Raw genomic sequence first — 16,928 nt, forward strand, 5'->3', positions numbered from 1 at the left:
AAAATAATGGAGGTGGTCTGCAGGACAGATAACTAATGATGGCAGGGCTCTGTTTGAACTTTAAAATGTGAAACAACTGACACCCATCTGGCACTTGTGTGAAACAGTTGCCCAACAAAGCTGGCATTAAGATGCACATGCATGAGAAAACATTTGCACTCTTAATGTGTCAAGTTGTACTTTAAAAACAACCTTAGTGCTATGATTTGAAACACAGGAACTTCAATATATTTCAAAGCCATTTTATTAGAAAACCAATCTGTTTATTTTAAATTTAGGCAATCTTTATGTAATTAAGCTTTACATTTAGTCTAACAATTTCAAGTGGCTCACGCTTTGCCAAGACTCCTGGAACAAAGTCAATCCTCATGTACAGCACACCCCACCACATAAAACTGCAGCATTTACGTGCTTACTGGCACAAAGTGCTACTCTGGGTGGCTCCCAAACTAATCCATTGCAATCACCCACCTGGCACCCTCAATGGAGCATTTGGATAAAATATATGTATACAGTAAAGGTCAAAGGATAGCCAATCAGCCCTGGTTATATCCAAGGCTATATGGACAATGGCCAAGCTAGCCTGAATGCTAACAGTACCAAATAAGCTAGACAAGCCCTTACAGCACTATGCCAGAGAGAGATGGGCTTGAGTATCAAAAAGGGCAAAGTTGCCCTTAATAACATGCCTTTGTGGCACATACTTCCAAAAAAGCATTTTTTTCCTTCTTCCATCTTTACCCAAAATGCATTACCTTGGCAAAGCAGTAATCTTCTTCTGAAGCAGCTCTCCACCTTTCCACTAGACCCATGATAAAAAAGTGCAAAATATAACAGCACAAGACCTCAGAGGTTCAGTGCATCTTGAAAACTTCTTGAAAATGAAATTGTGATTTGTGCGTGTAAAGAAACTCCTGTCCTGCTTATTACTCGAGGTGGAGAAGCACAGAAAGAACCGTCAGCATAGCCAGTCTGCACACAGTTCTGCCTGCTGCAATACTGAGCACATGTATGGCACATTTAGGGTTGGAATAAAATACTGAATGAGAGAAGCTGAAAGTGCCTCCTAGTAAAGGAGTACAGCTCTCCAGAGATGAACAGCGTGCTGTTTACAGCTCTCCACAGAATAAATAAATGCAAGTGACCGTAGGAGTAAAAAAACAAAACCATGGCTTATTAATCCAGCGAGAAGCCGCTGAAAATGACAGTCCTGCGGAGCATGCCAATGTAAAAAAGTGACATGTGAGCAAGGGAGTGAAAGGATGAAACAAACTCTGCACGTGCACTTCGTCTTCTGTATCCTTCAATGTGATGGACAGCTTCTGCCTGGCTCAGATGCAGTCAACTTGAAAAGCTTGCATTATCATGCTGGAACTTCTGGGGTTTCGTATATGGGTGGCAAATCGGAGGAGGTAGGGGTACTTCGGGCTTCACTGACATTGAACACCGACCACACATCACTGAGCTCTGCAAGACAGGAGCCAGGAAAGGGATGAATACAGTATTATTATTACATTTTATTTATTTGTAGGCACCTTTCTAAACAATCAAGGACACTGAACAATAAACAAAATACAGATTATAAACAAAAGTAAAATACAGAAGTTATAAAGAAAAGTGACACATCTGTAACACTCACAATCTTAAGTAAAAGCCAAAGGGATGGACAAGATGGTTAAACTGAGGCTTATGGAAATGTCCAAAGGGGGTCAACTTTAGTATTAAAAAAATAAAAATAAATAAATAGGAAGGAATTGTTAAAAGCATTCAAACAGTGACACTTAATACAGAGGGGACAAGACTGCAACTAATAAATGAAGACAGAATAACTCCTTCAGTTATTATATTCTCTTGGGAATACATCTTCTTTAAAATCAGTCAGCAGTTGCAATGCTTACCAGTCCGGAATTTGCTGTACGGCCCAGTTTCGTGAGTCCGACTCCTGCCAGTGCAGCATGGCAGTCCCCTTTCCCGCCACCTACAGGAAGAAGCCCCCAAAACAAAACCATTCACTGTAGAGCTAATTTCTGTAGCAAGTAGTAGTAGTAGTACAGGGTCTCCAAGGTGGCCACACAAATATTAAAAAAATATTAAATGTCAATCTAAGTCTTTGTGCTAAGTCAGAGGTGTTGAACTCTGGGCCTGGAGGGCCGCAGTGGCTGCAGGTTTTCATTCTGCCCAGAGGGGACTGGGCGGTCTCGTGGTCTGGAACCCCTGCAGATTTTTTTTTTTTTTTCTCCAGCCCTTGGAGTTTTTTATTTTTTTTATTTTTTTGTCCACCCTGGCCATCGGATCGCACTTTGAGCTACATTTTTTGTATGAAAATGTGCTATATAAATAAATATTGATTTATTGATTGATTCTAATGCTTTTCCAAATCAGTGACCAGTTTTCACTGCTAATTAACTTTTTCATTTTAATAGCCTTGTTTTTAAGGATTTACTTCTCTGAATTTATTCCTTTCTTCATTAAATGACAGCCAATCAGAAATGAGATGTGAAACGAGGCAACAGATGGCCAGCTAAACTGGGATTTCAAACTCCAACCAATCTCTTAATGAGAAGCTGATCCTTGCTGTTAATTAAACCCGTTATTTAATTCCATGGCTTGCTGCTGCTCTCATTCTGCCACAGCAGACATTTCCAAAATTGTCAACTTCCATCACCTTTCTTTATTTTCAGATATTGTGTGATGGGTGCAGGTGAGCTGGTCATGTGGCGCCTTGTTTTGTATCTCATTGTTTGGCTGCTAATTAAGGAAAAAAAAAACAAGGGGACTGAGTCAAGTTAATGAAAACTAAGGCCAAAAAAGTTAATTAGCAACAAAAACTAATCACTAATGAAGAAGATGGTGAGAATGAAAACCTGTAGCCACTGCGGCCCTCCAAGACCAGAGTTTGACACCCATTTGCTAAGTGAACAATAAGTGAAGGACACATAACTGCAAAAAAACTATTTCAACAGTCATTGATAAACCACTTCCCATCAGGACAGTTTCTGCTGCCTGCTGTCAGCGATGTAAGCTTTTATTCTTAATTGTATCCCTTTACTAACTATGGGGAGTGGAGAAGCAACAGAGATGGGGGATGAAGACGGCCTATCCCAACAGAAACCACAAGGCAGGAGGCAGCTTTGGATAACCCGCTGATCCACTCCAGTCTACACACTGCATTTGTCGTCACCTAACAAGCACCAACAAGGAGCACCATGAAAAACCCACATGAACAGAGAACAAATACATCAAATGCACTAAAATGGCCTCAATGGAGAGAATGAAGGCCAAACTCCTGAAGTGAGAAACCTAAATGGTTTCCACTTAACATGCAACAGTTGAAAACAATTAACACCATACAGAAGTAACATTACTGGAGGAACAGCAAAAAATCTAGCCAGTCCTCTGCACCGTCCCCATTCTAGCAACACAGGGCACAGCATTCAATGGTCAGAAGTCCTGCCCTGCTGTAGCTCACTTATTGGCTATCATGGGGATATCAACAGTGTAGAGTGCAGTGTGAGAGAGGTGTACGCTTAAGAGATCAAACATAAAGGAACAGCGAGAGAAAACAATCACATGGAAAGTGCCCATCGTATTTGTATGTATCTGAGATACTTCAACAACCAGAAGTTCACTTCACTTACTGCCCATAAATAACCGAGAAGCACTGCAGTTGTGGCAGGACAACCGGCAACACAGATCGGCGGCAGGTCCTCAACTCAGAAGCTCATGTGCACAATTTTATTTAACAATATTTTACCCTAATTACATGTGTTTGGCACATTTTCAGCGTACAACTTGATGCCTAATTTGTGAATTTGTTTTTTTTTTTTTAAATGGACATTTTGATATTATTTGGATTCTCATTGAAGCCAACAACTTCATGTGATGTTTTCATGGAGAACACCAAAAGCTTGGCTTACTCATCACTACAAACAAACTGGGGTAACAGCAACAGGAAAGAGCGCTTGTTTAAAGGATGATGCAGGACTAGAATATCAGCTTCATCGATGCTGAAAACCCCCTACTGATTTTCGTGGTTATAAGTTGCATCTAACAGGCAAAGAGTTGCACCACAACCAATTTACCACACCAGAATAAAGACGGTGAATACTATGGACTTCTATTTGATGACGTCTATACAGTTTGATTTTCACTCATCAAAGAGTGTTTGATGCTGACCAATGGTCCACTGAAGACCCTATATTCACGTAACATTTTATATCAACTGGGTTGCAGAAACTGGGCAGCATTATAGTATAGCATTATATAGTTATAATTGAGCATAGTGAATACACGGATTTGGGGCCAAGTGAGCCTTTGAGACTGTATTTGGGGGTACCCACAACCCTGGAGGTGGGCCAGCAAGGTTAGTCAGCAATTACTAACCTTTATCAACAGAAGCCAATTAAGTTTTAATGAACTGAGAACACTGAATATTAAATATGTGAACTTCACTCAAGAGTTTACTCAAAGTATCAGAAGACTGACCTGCAGCAAATGGCCTCCTGGAGCTCCAACCCAAAAACAAAAAACTCTACACGCAGTAATGATATTTCTTGAAACCAACAGCATTTTGTATCCCTAGAAGGTACACTGTTTCTAGCCTTGCATACAAGAATGAAATGCTGAGCAGTTTGTGAACAGGAGCTCACACAGTTTGGGTATCATTAAGGAGTCTGCACCACTGCAACTCCTTCATTAATGCCAAGTCTTTATTTAGCATCCATTGCAACTTTTAAAGCAGATTCAACGCTCCACTAGACGGCGCTGGCCATGTTGCACTACAAACCCTGAGACAAATTCACTCCCAACAGAAAGAACACCATCCGAATGAGGAAGCTCACCAGTGAAAGGTGAACACGAGTGTGATGAGGACCGCAGACAGGGCGTCCGTTAGGATCCACATCATGCTGTACTCCTGGAATGTCTGCAAAAAAAAAAAACAAAAGATAAAAAAAAATGAAAGGGCAAGAAAGCTATGCAGGTACAGAAAATGTATAAGATTTAAATTCAGAATAAAACTGTAAGACGATAAAATGCACTGGCAAGACACCTTAGATGATGATGTCAAATTGGCAATGCCACACTGGCCCTAGTGTGGCTCTGGTGGGAGTGTGTTGTACAGTATAAAGAGACTCTGCTGCGAAGGTATTTATATGTTTTGGTGACCATCTTTGCCTGTCCCAGCATATGTCTTGTAAACCACCTCTGCACTGCACTAGAATTATCTATAAATATCCACAGAAAGAAAGGTAGGAATGAACAACTTATTATGCAAAAATTATTAAAATAATCTTCTTATAACATGCAAATAAACTGTAAGTTTGAATAGTTAACCAAATCGTGCTTTTGTTTATTTGTGGATTAACCGGTTAGTCATATTTGTGGTTAAAGGCGTCCAATGTTCCTTCCCCACAAACATGTTTTTAAACTCCAAAATGTTAGGAAAATGCTCTAAATCAATAAATAGATAAACCATAAAGCATCTGAACTAGTCATCTTGCCCGATAAACAAATTCAAAAGCTTTCCATAAGTTGTCTTATCCTGTGGTCCATTTTTGAACCAGGATTTATCTTTTGTCGTTCTGTCCGTCTTGTGTCTTTGTACGCTTTCACTTAATTATTTTATTCCTTTTTTTTTTAAAGGGCAAATTGGATACATGATACCAGTGACAGAAACCTTCATTTGTAAAACTATTATTATGAAGTACATTTTATACTCAAAAAAAAAAAAGGTACCACTAGCATAGGTACTGCAAAAATGTGTCTATCACTCCTTTACTCTTAAGTAACAAGACCTTAAAGGCTTCTTGTGGTGCAAATAACGCTTACAGAGCATCAGTGAAGTGGCCATGCATCTCAGCAATGGGGCCTACTAAGAGATGTTCACTTTAGAGCAGTCTGACGTGTCTCTAACTTGCAAAGCGTTCATATTAACAAGTCATTTTACCAGCACATCAGAGTCTTATTAGGCCTCACTTCACTGAGATGAACCTACTAATGTTTTATAAGTGTAATGAAGACCAAAAGAACTTTTCAATTAAGCTCTTGTTACATAAGAGCAATAAATGCATTCTTGCAGTACCTAAACTAATGTTTAAATAAAAAATAAATAAATAAATAAAATAAAAAAAACAAACCCACAACAAACATTTCTTCAGCATATAAAAGGCCTTTGAATCAACGAATAAGTCTGAAGAACATCAGCGCTGCACAAAAGCAGTGAGGACAGCGAATACAGGCCTGCACGCGGGATTTCTTCCATGCCTGCTCACTCCCGGCACATTCCCTTTCTGATTCCACTCATACAGTATATCTCAGACAACCTCTCCCTGTTCTCCCCCACTGTACATTCAAACTTTGCCATACCTGACATAGCTCAGATAGTTCAGCTCCTCTCTACGTGCATCTAAAACCAGTGGAAATCTGCTTGAAATGTCCCCCTTATCTACTTACCAGTTTCAATCCTTTTACACATCTGCTGACTACATTTTCTAAATACCCAGGCTTTGGAAAATGGCATCCTAAAAATGACAGCGTTGTGATTACTATTTTAATATTTAATCACCACACTATTTTAGCAAAAATGTGGATTTTATTCATTCAACCAAAGTAACAAAACTTGCAGGAGTTTTACTGAACGTCACATGCCTTTTCTCATCCTTCATCAGTCCTCACCTCCCATTCCCACCAGCATGAGTGTGACAGGGTCCGGCATTCAAATCTCATGGGTCCCTAGTCCCAATTCACAACTCAAAACTAAAAATGGAGATCCAAAGCATCAATCGTGATTATACCTTTGCAAACTTCTATGCATACACGTTATTGTTTTAAACTGATTTTTGAAATGAATCCTAAAGAGGCCAACACGTCACAGATGTGTCTTCTTTTTCAACTGCATGTGCTATTGATTAGAACGTGGGTAACACATTGCAACTGTAAAAGAACCTCATCAATTCTATTTGACTGCTTTTGAGGAAATCTTCTTCTCAGGCTCCCTTCTGCTCTGACTGACAGCCCTTCCTCAACTGTACAGTAACTGCCCACCCGAGTCCTGCAGGACTTTCACAGGAATGCAGACCGCTAATCTATAACTAAGCCCCTTTTCATTTCTAATTAAACCAAACATGAATTAAAATCATCCTATTTATTTAATTGTAGATTCTTGTCTCACACTACTCACCCAAGGCGAGTTACAAGATCATCATGTTTGATAGCCATTTAGGTGCTCTTACAATGCAAGTTAACAGACAGATACAAAGGTCACACTAAAGCAGAGGCAGAACCTGAACTTACAGTCTTCTGTTTTTAAAGTCCAGTCCCTTGACTGCCATGCCACACTCCATGTAACTTGTGTGGCACCTTAGTGAATAGTCTACAGAATTAATTTATTCATAGCAGTTGAGCCTGTTGCTTGCTAAGAAACAGAAAAAAAAATAAGAAACTAGCCAATGCACTCCACTTGAATTTTGGACAGGAGAACAAAATGTTCTTGTCATTTAAGTAAACCAGCTTACCATGAGAAACAGGGGACGCTGCAGGTTTCTGAGTCCTTGGACTGCATTGGTGGTAACGGAGTGTGTTCCTGCACACCACGCCAGAGAGTACAGCCATTGCTGGTTGACCACATACAGGTTAGTTGTGATGTTAGAAGCAGCATATTCACTGCAGAAAAGAAAGAAAATAAAAAGGTACATAAACACTTCTTGTTTTTGTACTCGTGAACAGCCACTTAAAGGGCACTTCAAACCAGAGGAAGCAAGTATAAGATGTGCAGATTAAGTACTTCGGCAATTTATACATTAATCTATGAATTCTTAAATAAAATCTCAGGAAATTGCATAGGTGAGGCTGGAGAAAGTGTGACAAACAGCAAAAACTACGGAACTGGTCATAGTCTTTGGAAGACAAAGCATACTCATGCCTGTGCTGTTGAGAGGGTTAAGCAGCTATACAATCTGCTGGAGTGACCATCACTGAAGAACTGAATCGGACAGAACACATTTCAGCTCTTGTCAAAAGGCTCACAAAGCCTCAGCCTTAGTCAGATATCCGAGGAAAAGCTCTGATCTCTCCACTTGTTCATGGACTTCTACAAGTGCACAGCGAGGTCCATCCTAACTGGCTGCATAACCTGCTGGTATGGCACCTGCTCATCTGAAGATCATAAAGCACTGCGGAGGGTGGCACAGAATAACTGTTCTGTGGGCATCAAGCATGCATTGTCTTATGTGGCATTCATTACCCGGGACTCCAGTGATTTTAAAGTGTAGACTGCATTTGCAAAATCTTAGCGAATTGTGAGTGGCAGTCGTGTAGTGTGACAAACCCAGCAACTTAGTCTGATGCTCATCCCACAAAGCAGATAATGATGTCTTAAGTCGCATGGGTGAACTCTATATACATGAGAGACGACAATCAATGCGCACTCACCCGGATATACAACATGCATGATGCAGCCACAAGGGATGAAGAACACGGGTGTTTTACACCTTGAAAACAGATGATGTCTTGTGTTTTACGTATTATGACTGAATGGACAAAACAGAAAGAAAGAGGCCGAGACTGTGGCTTTATAACTAGTCACCACACCTGTAAATCCTTCATATGCCACCAACCCTGTCAGACAGCAGGTTATTAAACAGTCCTTAAAAGCCATCACACACTCGGGTAATTTGACAGTCCTAGCAATTTATAGTCATAAAAACTGGCATACATCAACAACTGCAGTTTTCAAGTCTGACATAACCTGCGACTAGACGTAGTGTAATGTGAGAACAGTATACACTGTTACATATACATATACACACACACACACATAAAAAGAAAGTGTATGTATGCTGGCTGTAAGTTACATGTACAGGTAAATTCTATATATGCTGGCTTTTTCTGATATCTGTCTTTTACATTCCTGCCACTAAACTATGATAGACATGCAGGTAAGACTTACTTGAACTTGGTACACTTGACAAACAAGAGGCTTGTAAAACCTCACAGGGCTGACCAAAGGTGTCATTTGCTTTCTAGTTTTCGACTCGATTCGCATTCGATTTAGCAAAATCCGCCCAAAGCACAAGGAGCACATGCTACATCTGCAATTTAAAGCCTCACACATCACTTCTCCAAGTCTGCACATGATGAATACAATCTTTACTCTGACAAATCTTTTTCAGGAGTGGACTTTTCATTTATACAACAAACAGATAAGAACTGATATTTCAGGAGACATTAAAGAAAATGACAATTGCACCATATAGTCTCTTTTGGTTCACATATTTACTTTCAAAACCCATCTTTACAGTGTGTAGTGTGGATTTTGAAAAATAAGTTTGAAAGCTGGGAGCAAAAGATCAGTAGAAGAAAATGAGCATATTCAAAGGAACTAAAAGGGCTCTGAATTACCCGTACTTTAGCTTAATTATCTAGATGAGCAGCTCAATGGACATGTAAACTGCATTTTACAATTTACTGTATTTCCTAACCTTTAGGGGCCAGATCACATAAAGAAATTGTGTTTTTTTCACAGAACTCAAATGGCTTGCATTTTTTGTGTCTGCCCAGATGATCATTTATTTATCACGTGAAACAGTAATTCTTTATCATTAGTCAAAAGTAGCATGGGGAGTTTGGTTATTGCTTACTGCCTGTGTTTCACTTCTGGACCATCAAGGTCCTCTTTAGGGTAAGAGCAGAGAGGGTGGATCCTCGATTTGCTTCTATTTGGAGCAATTTGGCTGGTTTTGCATGCTGAGAGCTGATCAAGGGTACAGAATGATCCAAGCATTCAGACATTCCCGCTTCACCAATAACTGATGTATGTCCTGCGTAGCAAACCCCAATCACACACAAGCAATATAATTTAAGTCTATCTGCTGTGTTGAATTTAGAAATGACGAGTAGATGGCGAAGGCATTTATTGTGCTACCTTACTTAAATTGGGAATAAATGAGAATTTCAGGTTGGGAGAAAGTCAACTTTGTTATATTTGAAATACTTGGACTTGTGTCCATCTTGAGCACTTACTTTATTAAGAACATCTAAAAGGTGTTATTATTCAGAATACGTTGTGTGTTGTAAATAAAGAAAACATGGGCCCTTTAAAAAAAAAAAAAAAACAAAAATGGACCCAAATACACTGATCTGTATGTAAGTCCAAACTGGTCTACTTGAGCAGATGTCGAATTGTACAAACACACACACTACTTCAAAACAGTCCACACTCCCTTCGTGCCTGGCTCATTACCTAATTTGCTCTGCAGACATTTCACTGTAGGGTAGATTCAGCTTGACAATATGATCCTCCTTTAGCTGCTCGATTGAATCCTTTTGGCTGGAGGTCTGCTGGAACTCGGGTACAAGACTTTGAACCATTGACCTCTGCTCTTGTGGCAGCCACAGAATCTGTAAAATAGAAGCCATTAGATCAGCCTGTTACATTCCAGCAGTCACATTTAGTTTGTGAATGAACACCATGGGATCACTCATTAAGAAAATGTCACTTTGCTGCCTAATCCGAGCTATGCAAACTGGATTGACAATGAAAAGGAAAAGCTAAATTTCTACTGCAAAAGCAGAGGGCCATATGCCAGGACATTTTACTGTCACAACATGACACAAATATCAAATCTATAAAAACGAGACGGCGTGACTGCACTGGTGATCGAGGCACTTTCTTTCATGCTTATGCCCTCATGTTTTCCAAGCCATGCTAACTAACCCATTTGCTCAAAGAGTCTCGTGTTGCATATTAAGAGTGAGTATAATACAAAGCCTTGCTGCTAAAGTCATGAAGTGTCCACGCAAATACACATTTAGTACATTCTGTGTACAGTGCATACACACCACAAATGGCCCAATACTTAATTTCAGATCAGTTGTGTAAGGAAATAATCACAAACCTACCAAACTGGGGTCAATGGAGGATTCATTGATGACTTCCAGAGTCCTGTTAATCCAGGAATCTCTGTAGGGATGGCCAGGAGGAGGCTGATACAAGTCAAATATGACAAGTTTTTTGTGACTATCAGCTAAATGTAAGAAATCAATCAGTCTACAAATGGACTGGTTTTCTGCAAGTCTCTGGTCTTCGTATGACAGTGAAGATTTTGTTCCAAATGGATCATTCTGCAAAAGAGAATTAAAGAAAAAAGAAACATTGTGGAGACTACACTTCAAAAGACAAAATCCATAAACATGACTGCTTCAGTTTCAACATCAGTTACAACTACAGCAAACTTAAAGAAAAGCAAAAATCTATTGTTATTACTATTGCTGTAACAACTTGTGCATAAATTACTTTGGCTAACAGACGTGGAATTCCTGGTATAACTGTAGAAAATGCTGCAGTAGTCCACTCATCCATTTTCAGAAACCATCACAGGGATGCAGGATGCCAGGACCCCGTCAGAGAACACTGGGCGCAAGGTAGAAACCAATCTGGCTTTCCACAGTCAGTCATCGCACTGTGGGATTTGTCACATTTCAGGATTTACTTTATTCATAATCTCTCTGTGCCAGTCAGCTCAACACACTTTGTCTGTACTTCAGTTGGTCTTTACACGGAGGGGAACCACAAGTCACACATGGACTGAACAGAGATGCACCGTCACCATTTATGACGGCCAGCACAGAGAACATTGGGAACACACTGGGTCAGTAATGGGTACTTTAGAAAAAGAAAGAAAGAAAAGAATACTACTTCATTTTCAACATCTAATGTATACAGGCAACACGGCAAGGCAAGGTTTATAATATGCTATAGTGAATGAAATGTACAGCTTTTGTTTAAGGAGGAACATTCATTTTTAATATTTATTAGAATTCACAACTTTTTCAAATGTCTAATATTTAGCCATGCTATTAAATGTATTTCAATTAGAAAAGGAAAATAAAAAAAATTAACTTCTGCCTAATTTAAGCCTTAGCTACAACATCACTTCAGTGCTCTCTGGTTCTTTTCTTTTTTATAACTCTTGAAGCCCCACTCAAAGGCTGTTCAGTGCCTGCACGGCCACATGGTGCTGACAGAAGCCTTTCAGTTAAAGCCACCAAGAAAGGGAACCAGAATGTAAAACTTTGCCAGTCATGGAGAACACTACCTGATGTCGGGTTAGAAGCTTTAGTCTTGTGTGTGCACTGCAGAGGATACACCTGAGCACAATACTCATGCAAACAACCTTCATGAATTTAATCAAAAGTTGGAGAGAGACACTCAGGTGGCTTAACAATGTAGCAGCAGTGTACCTGACCAGCGTATAATACACACAGAAGAACTCGGCTTTCAGAAACCCTCACGATTTGTAAGCAAACAGGCTGACAGCAAGTTCAAAGTGCTGTTTTATTACTAACCATCCATTATCTTAAGATTGACATTATAGCATGAAAAATAAACTGATAGTTGGTCAAATGAAGAGTACCAGTACTACTAAAGCTGGTGAAACCAAGAGAGCTGACCAGAGCAATCACATGGCCTCTTTATACCCGGAAGACTCAAATGAAATCCAAATAATCACTTGTGATGGCTTACATGTGTTAAAACACACTCATTGATCGGTTTCTTTTGTTCCCCGGCTATGTTGCTATGGTTGCTCCTGGAGGCCACAGCATATAATGTCTACACTAATCACTCTTTTATATAAAACCAAGGATCTAGCAGTTTCAGAACAGATGAAACAACTCCTTGTAGTAAAGACTGCTTTGTGACAATACAGTATGCCCTCCTTATTATAATTAGTTATTTAGCAGATGCCTGTATATTTAAAGCAAGTAACAAAACCACTCATAAAAATAACTTTGAATATTATGGGGAAGCTACTAAACAATACAGAACAAAATCCGAGAGCAAGGCAAAAGAATTGTGGCAAGTGTTGGTTTTCATCCTCTAGTAGAAGGAGCAAGGGGTGACGTGGGACAAATTAGGGCAGGAGTTATATGAAGAAGGAAGAAAAACAAAAACTCATACAATGAAAGAATTGTTGATCCCTTCATGATGGGAGTTGCCCAAGACAATTCAATTGATTTTTGTAATAGTGCTCTTCACTAAGTGCAGGCTCAAAGTAAAATACAATTTCAGTGGTATGTGAACATTAGGAAAATGTCATCTACTGTATATTTTGTATTAATATTTTTTATTATTACTGTAACTGTGCATCCAGTGGTCACTTTTTTGTTAGTGCAGGGTTTGTGTGACTGCTCCACTCAACATACAGGCAAATGAACGCCTCTTGTGGCATCAAGACATAATGTTTGGCTGCAGCCATCTTAGGCCAAGAGGATGAACCTTACTGTGCAGAGCAGTCCTCCAGCAAATGACAGTGGCAGCTGCATTAATACAAGGTTGAGTGGAGAGATCTGAAACATATCTCATTTCAAATCATAAAAGGAGCTGTAAAAGAAATATTCTAGTTTCACATTTGAATGTGACAGCTCTATTGGAAATACATATTGTACCCAGAATAACCTGCACAAACACAAAGATCTCGCACACCAGGAAATCCAAGTGGTATGGGAGTAGCATGTGCGTCACTCAGTGTGTCTGCACAGCCGCCATTGTAAAGTTTGCCCACCAGTACTCAGTATTCATTCTTCCAGGCTTCTGTAGGACATGCTGCTTGACAGAGCCGATGCTGTATTAAGGGTCTCATGGTACGTAAAACATAAAACAGACAGACAGACAGCTAGCCTTTCTTCCGTTTGTGAGGTCCTAAAACTCCCCCCTCCCCACCACTCCTGGTTCCTCTTCACTGCATTATAAGCAATGTACTATTGTATGAGATCTCACTGGTTCTCCACATTCATACACACAAGCCCACTCCTTTGACTTAAGGCAAATCCAAATCTGTTTAATTTTGCCAGGGGGAGTCACAGACTGGTTGGAATTACGTTACTGTGTATGTCAAACTACACAACTTCATTATGGGACCTTCTGTGACTGCACCAAACTCACTAAATAAATTATAAATTAAGTCTATGACTGAAAATTGCTACAAAAATAGTAAATGATTAGAACATTATGAAGCAGTCACATTACATGGATTTACTTCAAACTACAATTTTGTCCTTTACATGTTTTACACCAGGAGTGCCCAATGAGTCGATCACGATCGACAGGTAGATCGGAAAGGGAGTGCAGGTAGATCGCATTGCACTCAAAAAAATTATTATTATTTTTTTTTTAAAGTTTTTAAAGTCTATCATATATCCTCCCTATGGCATTTGCCACTTGATTGACATACAGGACAGCCAGTCTGAGATCTCTTTTCTTCTAACACTTGAGAATCAATCTAACCTTGATTTGGGGAACATCCAAAACCTCGCATCAGAGCTGGAGACGCAATGGAAGGCGTGTGTGCAACTTGACAGCATACGCTACACAGAGCAGATTGAAAATTGTCTGTCAGACTTTATCTAATGGAAAAAAAGTGGCGATTCCAGTGTTGCCCAATATAGCGAGTAAGAGTAGCGTTTCTTCTTCACAAATGTACTCAAGTAAAAGTAAAAAGTATGGTGCAGTAAAACTACTCTTAGAAGTACAATTTTTTTAAAAAGTTACTCAAGTTAATGTAACTCATTACACATATATGTATCAAACTAAACAAATTCTTGTGCTTTAAATTTACTAAAGAGATCTTCATTTAGATCTTGATCTTTGTTTGCCCGCGAATTCCACGCATGTGTAGACCACTTTCCAGTTTAGTACGTTGTTGTTACTCACGGATGTCAACAATGTGCCGGAATAACGAAAGGGGTGGTGGGCAGTGTTACACTGGTTAGCTCCTGAGGCCTGGTTAGAGAATGAGATTGCCGAAGATAAAAGGTACGTGCCTATGTAACATATGAATGAAAGAAAGACAGTGTTATGACAATGAAACAGCACGTTCCGGAAATTATTATTGTTACGTTGTAGCCGGCGAGTGCTGTGCGTCTCACAGTTGTACCGCGGCTTGCTCACATGTCAGTGAAGTGATCCCCATTCATGCTTTAAAGAGCCTGGATACCTATGTGTCCCCCTTTTATAACCATTGTTCCATGTATATTGCCTTACTCTTTGGATTGCCACAAAGCAATCTGTGAGATTGGACAAAGGTTGAGAAGACATCGTGAGAGGAAACAACAGCATTGTGAAAACTAGACGGACTGTGAACGGACAGAAGCAGAAATGCTCCTACACCACCACATAATTACTAGTCGGACAGTGATTCCGAGTAGGCCGTTCCCATCGAATCAATATCCAAGGGTTTTCTTTTGTAATTTTGTTTCCCTTATAAAAAATAATAATGCTGTGCGACGAAGGGCCCAGTTCCTGGCAGCCACGCTTTAAACAGGGAGCCCTTCACAGACAACTTTAACACGCGCAACGTAGTTGGGCGCACATGGCTAGTATTATAATATAATTTTTAATGTGGGTAGATCATTTTGACCTGGTCATTTTAAAAGTAGCTCACAAGCCGAAAAAAAAAGTGTGGGCACCCCTGTTTTACACCCACTCCTTTGGAGTCCTATACTTGACCAGTACTCAGAAAAAGCCATAAACACAGCAAACACCAAGTGAATATAATGATAAGTAGTACTAGAACACCCCTGCTGCTGAGTTCTGCTCAGAAAACACCCCTACCTGCTTTCTCCCATTCTGGAGGCAGTGAGCACATGACATTGAACCCTTGTACTCCTTGCTTAATTATTTAAAAAATACTTTCTGTAAAGATCTGTTTCAAATCAGTTTCAATGCAATGTATGTTAACCTCATCTTCATGGGGGTACAAATTAGGCTGGACACTGTTGCCACACAGGATACCAGCCAGCCTAGATCCTGTTCATGTGAATTCTCCACATTCTGTGGGTTTTCCCCAACTAGTCCAATCTATTCCCATGGCTGCACATTTAATGCCATTGTGTTGTTCGTTAATTTGTCTCCAGGGTTATTTATCCATGCACTTTATGTTCCTACACAGGGAGGCCTAGACGTAAATACTTGTCATTATTGTACTCCAAGACAAAGCTGCAAGCAGCTGAGCTAAAAAATGACTGGCCACTCAATACAGGCCCTTGTAGGCGAGTGGCAGTATGAGCACAAGTGCAATGACAGAGATTTCACTTTCAGGGCAAGTTCCTGCCTTGCACTAGATGTTGTCAGCATAGGCTTGAGATCCCCACAGGCCTGAACTGGTATAACCAAAATAAATGACAACTTTGGTCATGTATGACAAGATTATGTACAACCATTTTCTGATCCAGCTGACATATACTGTGCAATGTCACAGTCAAGTCATTGTGAATGGTAAGTCACTTACTGCAATGAACCATGCACCAGCATTGAGGGTTTCCAGTTCGCTCCAAGTGAAAAAGGCAGCAGGCTGACTTGAGCGGTTTGGGAAAATCTGAGCCACATTAGTAGTCCTCTTCAAATTCTTGTCATGCATCAAGAATGGTTCTCCATCATAGCTTTAATTAGAAAGGAAAAAACACTTGGAAAAACTAGATTTTTAAACAAGATTTACATATATTTACCACTTATAAAGTCAGTCCAGATGGTCAGGTGGAGGTGCAATTGTCCTGCAATATTTTCACAATTTATTTTATGGATGGTCTGCTAACACAAAGGAGCAAGGGCCTAATTGACAGGGTTGAATCAATATCATACCTTTCTAGAAACATCACAAACTTTTTGAAAGTGGCCTGAATTAAGTAATATCACAACTACACTATTTGTGTGTTGGTCTGGTGGGGTTATTAGAAAGGTGGTACTCATTTACAGAGTACTAATTAAGGAAGGACTGTTTGACAGCATGGTGTGTAATGGAAGAGAATACAAGTCATCCAAACTAAAATGAAGCATGTGTGGTAGTACAATGTGACCTGCACATAAAACAACTAAATTAAGATAGCCCATTAAAAAGTTTATGGTCTTGTCCGCTTGAGCATAAATCACGTAG

At 39.8% G+C, this 16,928-nt stretch overlaps 1 protein-coding gene across 4 annotated transcripts in view; it reads right to left on the minus strand.

Moving 5' to 3' along the window:
- Positions 1-226: 226 nt before the first annotated feature.
- The window catches only part of gdpd4a (glycerophosphodiester phosphodiesterase domain containing 4a), a 91,429-nt gene continuing 74,727 nt past the window's right edge, over positions 227-16,928 (minus strand). For all 4 annotated transcript variants that reach the window (XM_039744224.1, XM_039744226.1, XM_039744225.1 and 1 more), the window contains exons 10-16: positions 16,287-16,437; positions 10,900-11,121; positions 10,241-10,398; positions 7,515-7,662; positions 4,842-4,924; positions 1,899-1,978; positions 227-1,467 (exon numbers count right to left, since the gene is read on the minus strand). In XM_039744224.1, the coding sequence (XP_039600158.1) occupies positions 1,364-1,467; positions 1,899-1,978; positions 4,842-4,924; positions 7,515-7,662; positions 10,241-10,398; positions 10,900-11,121; positions 16,287-16,437 (946 nt within the window). In that variant the 3' untranslated portion in view covers positions 227-1,363. The remainder of the gene's footprint in view (positions 1,468-1,898; positions 1,979-4,841; positions 4,925-7,514; positions 7,663-10,240; positions 10,399-10,899; positions 11,122-16,286; positions 16,438-16,928) is intronic.

Source organism: Polypterus senegalus, chromosome 2 (genome assembly GCF_016835505.1).
Source record: "Polypterus senegalus isolate Bchr_013 chromosome 2, ASM1683550v1, whole genome shotgun sequence".
NCBI classification, from domain to species: Eukaryota; Metazoa; Chordata; class Cladistia; order Polypteriformes; family Polypteridae; genus Polypterus; species Polypterus senegalus.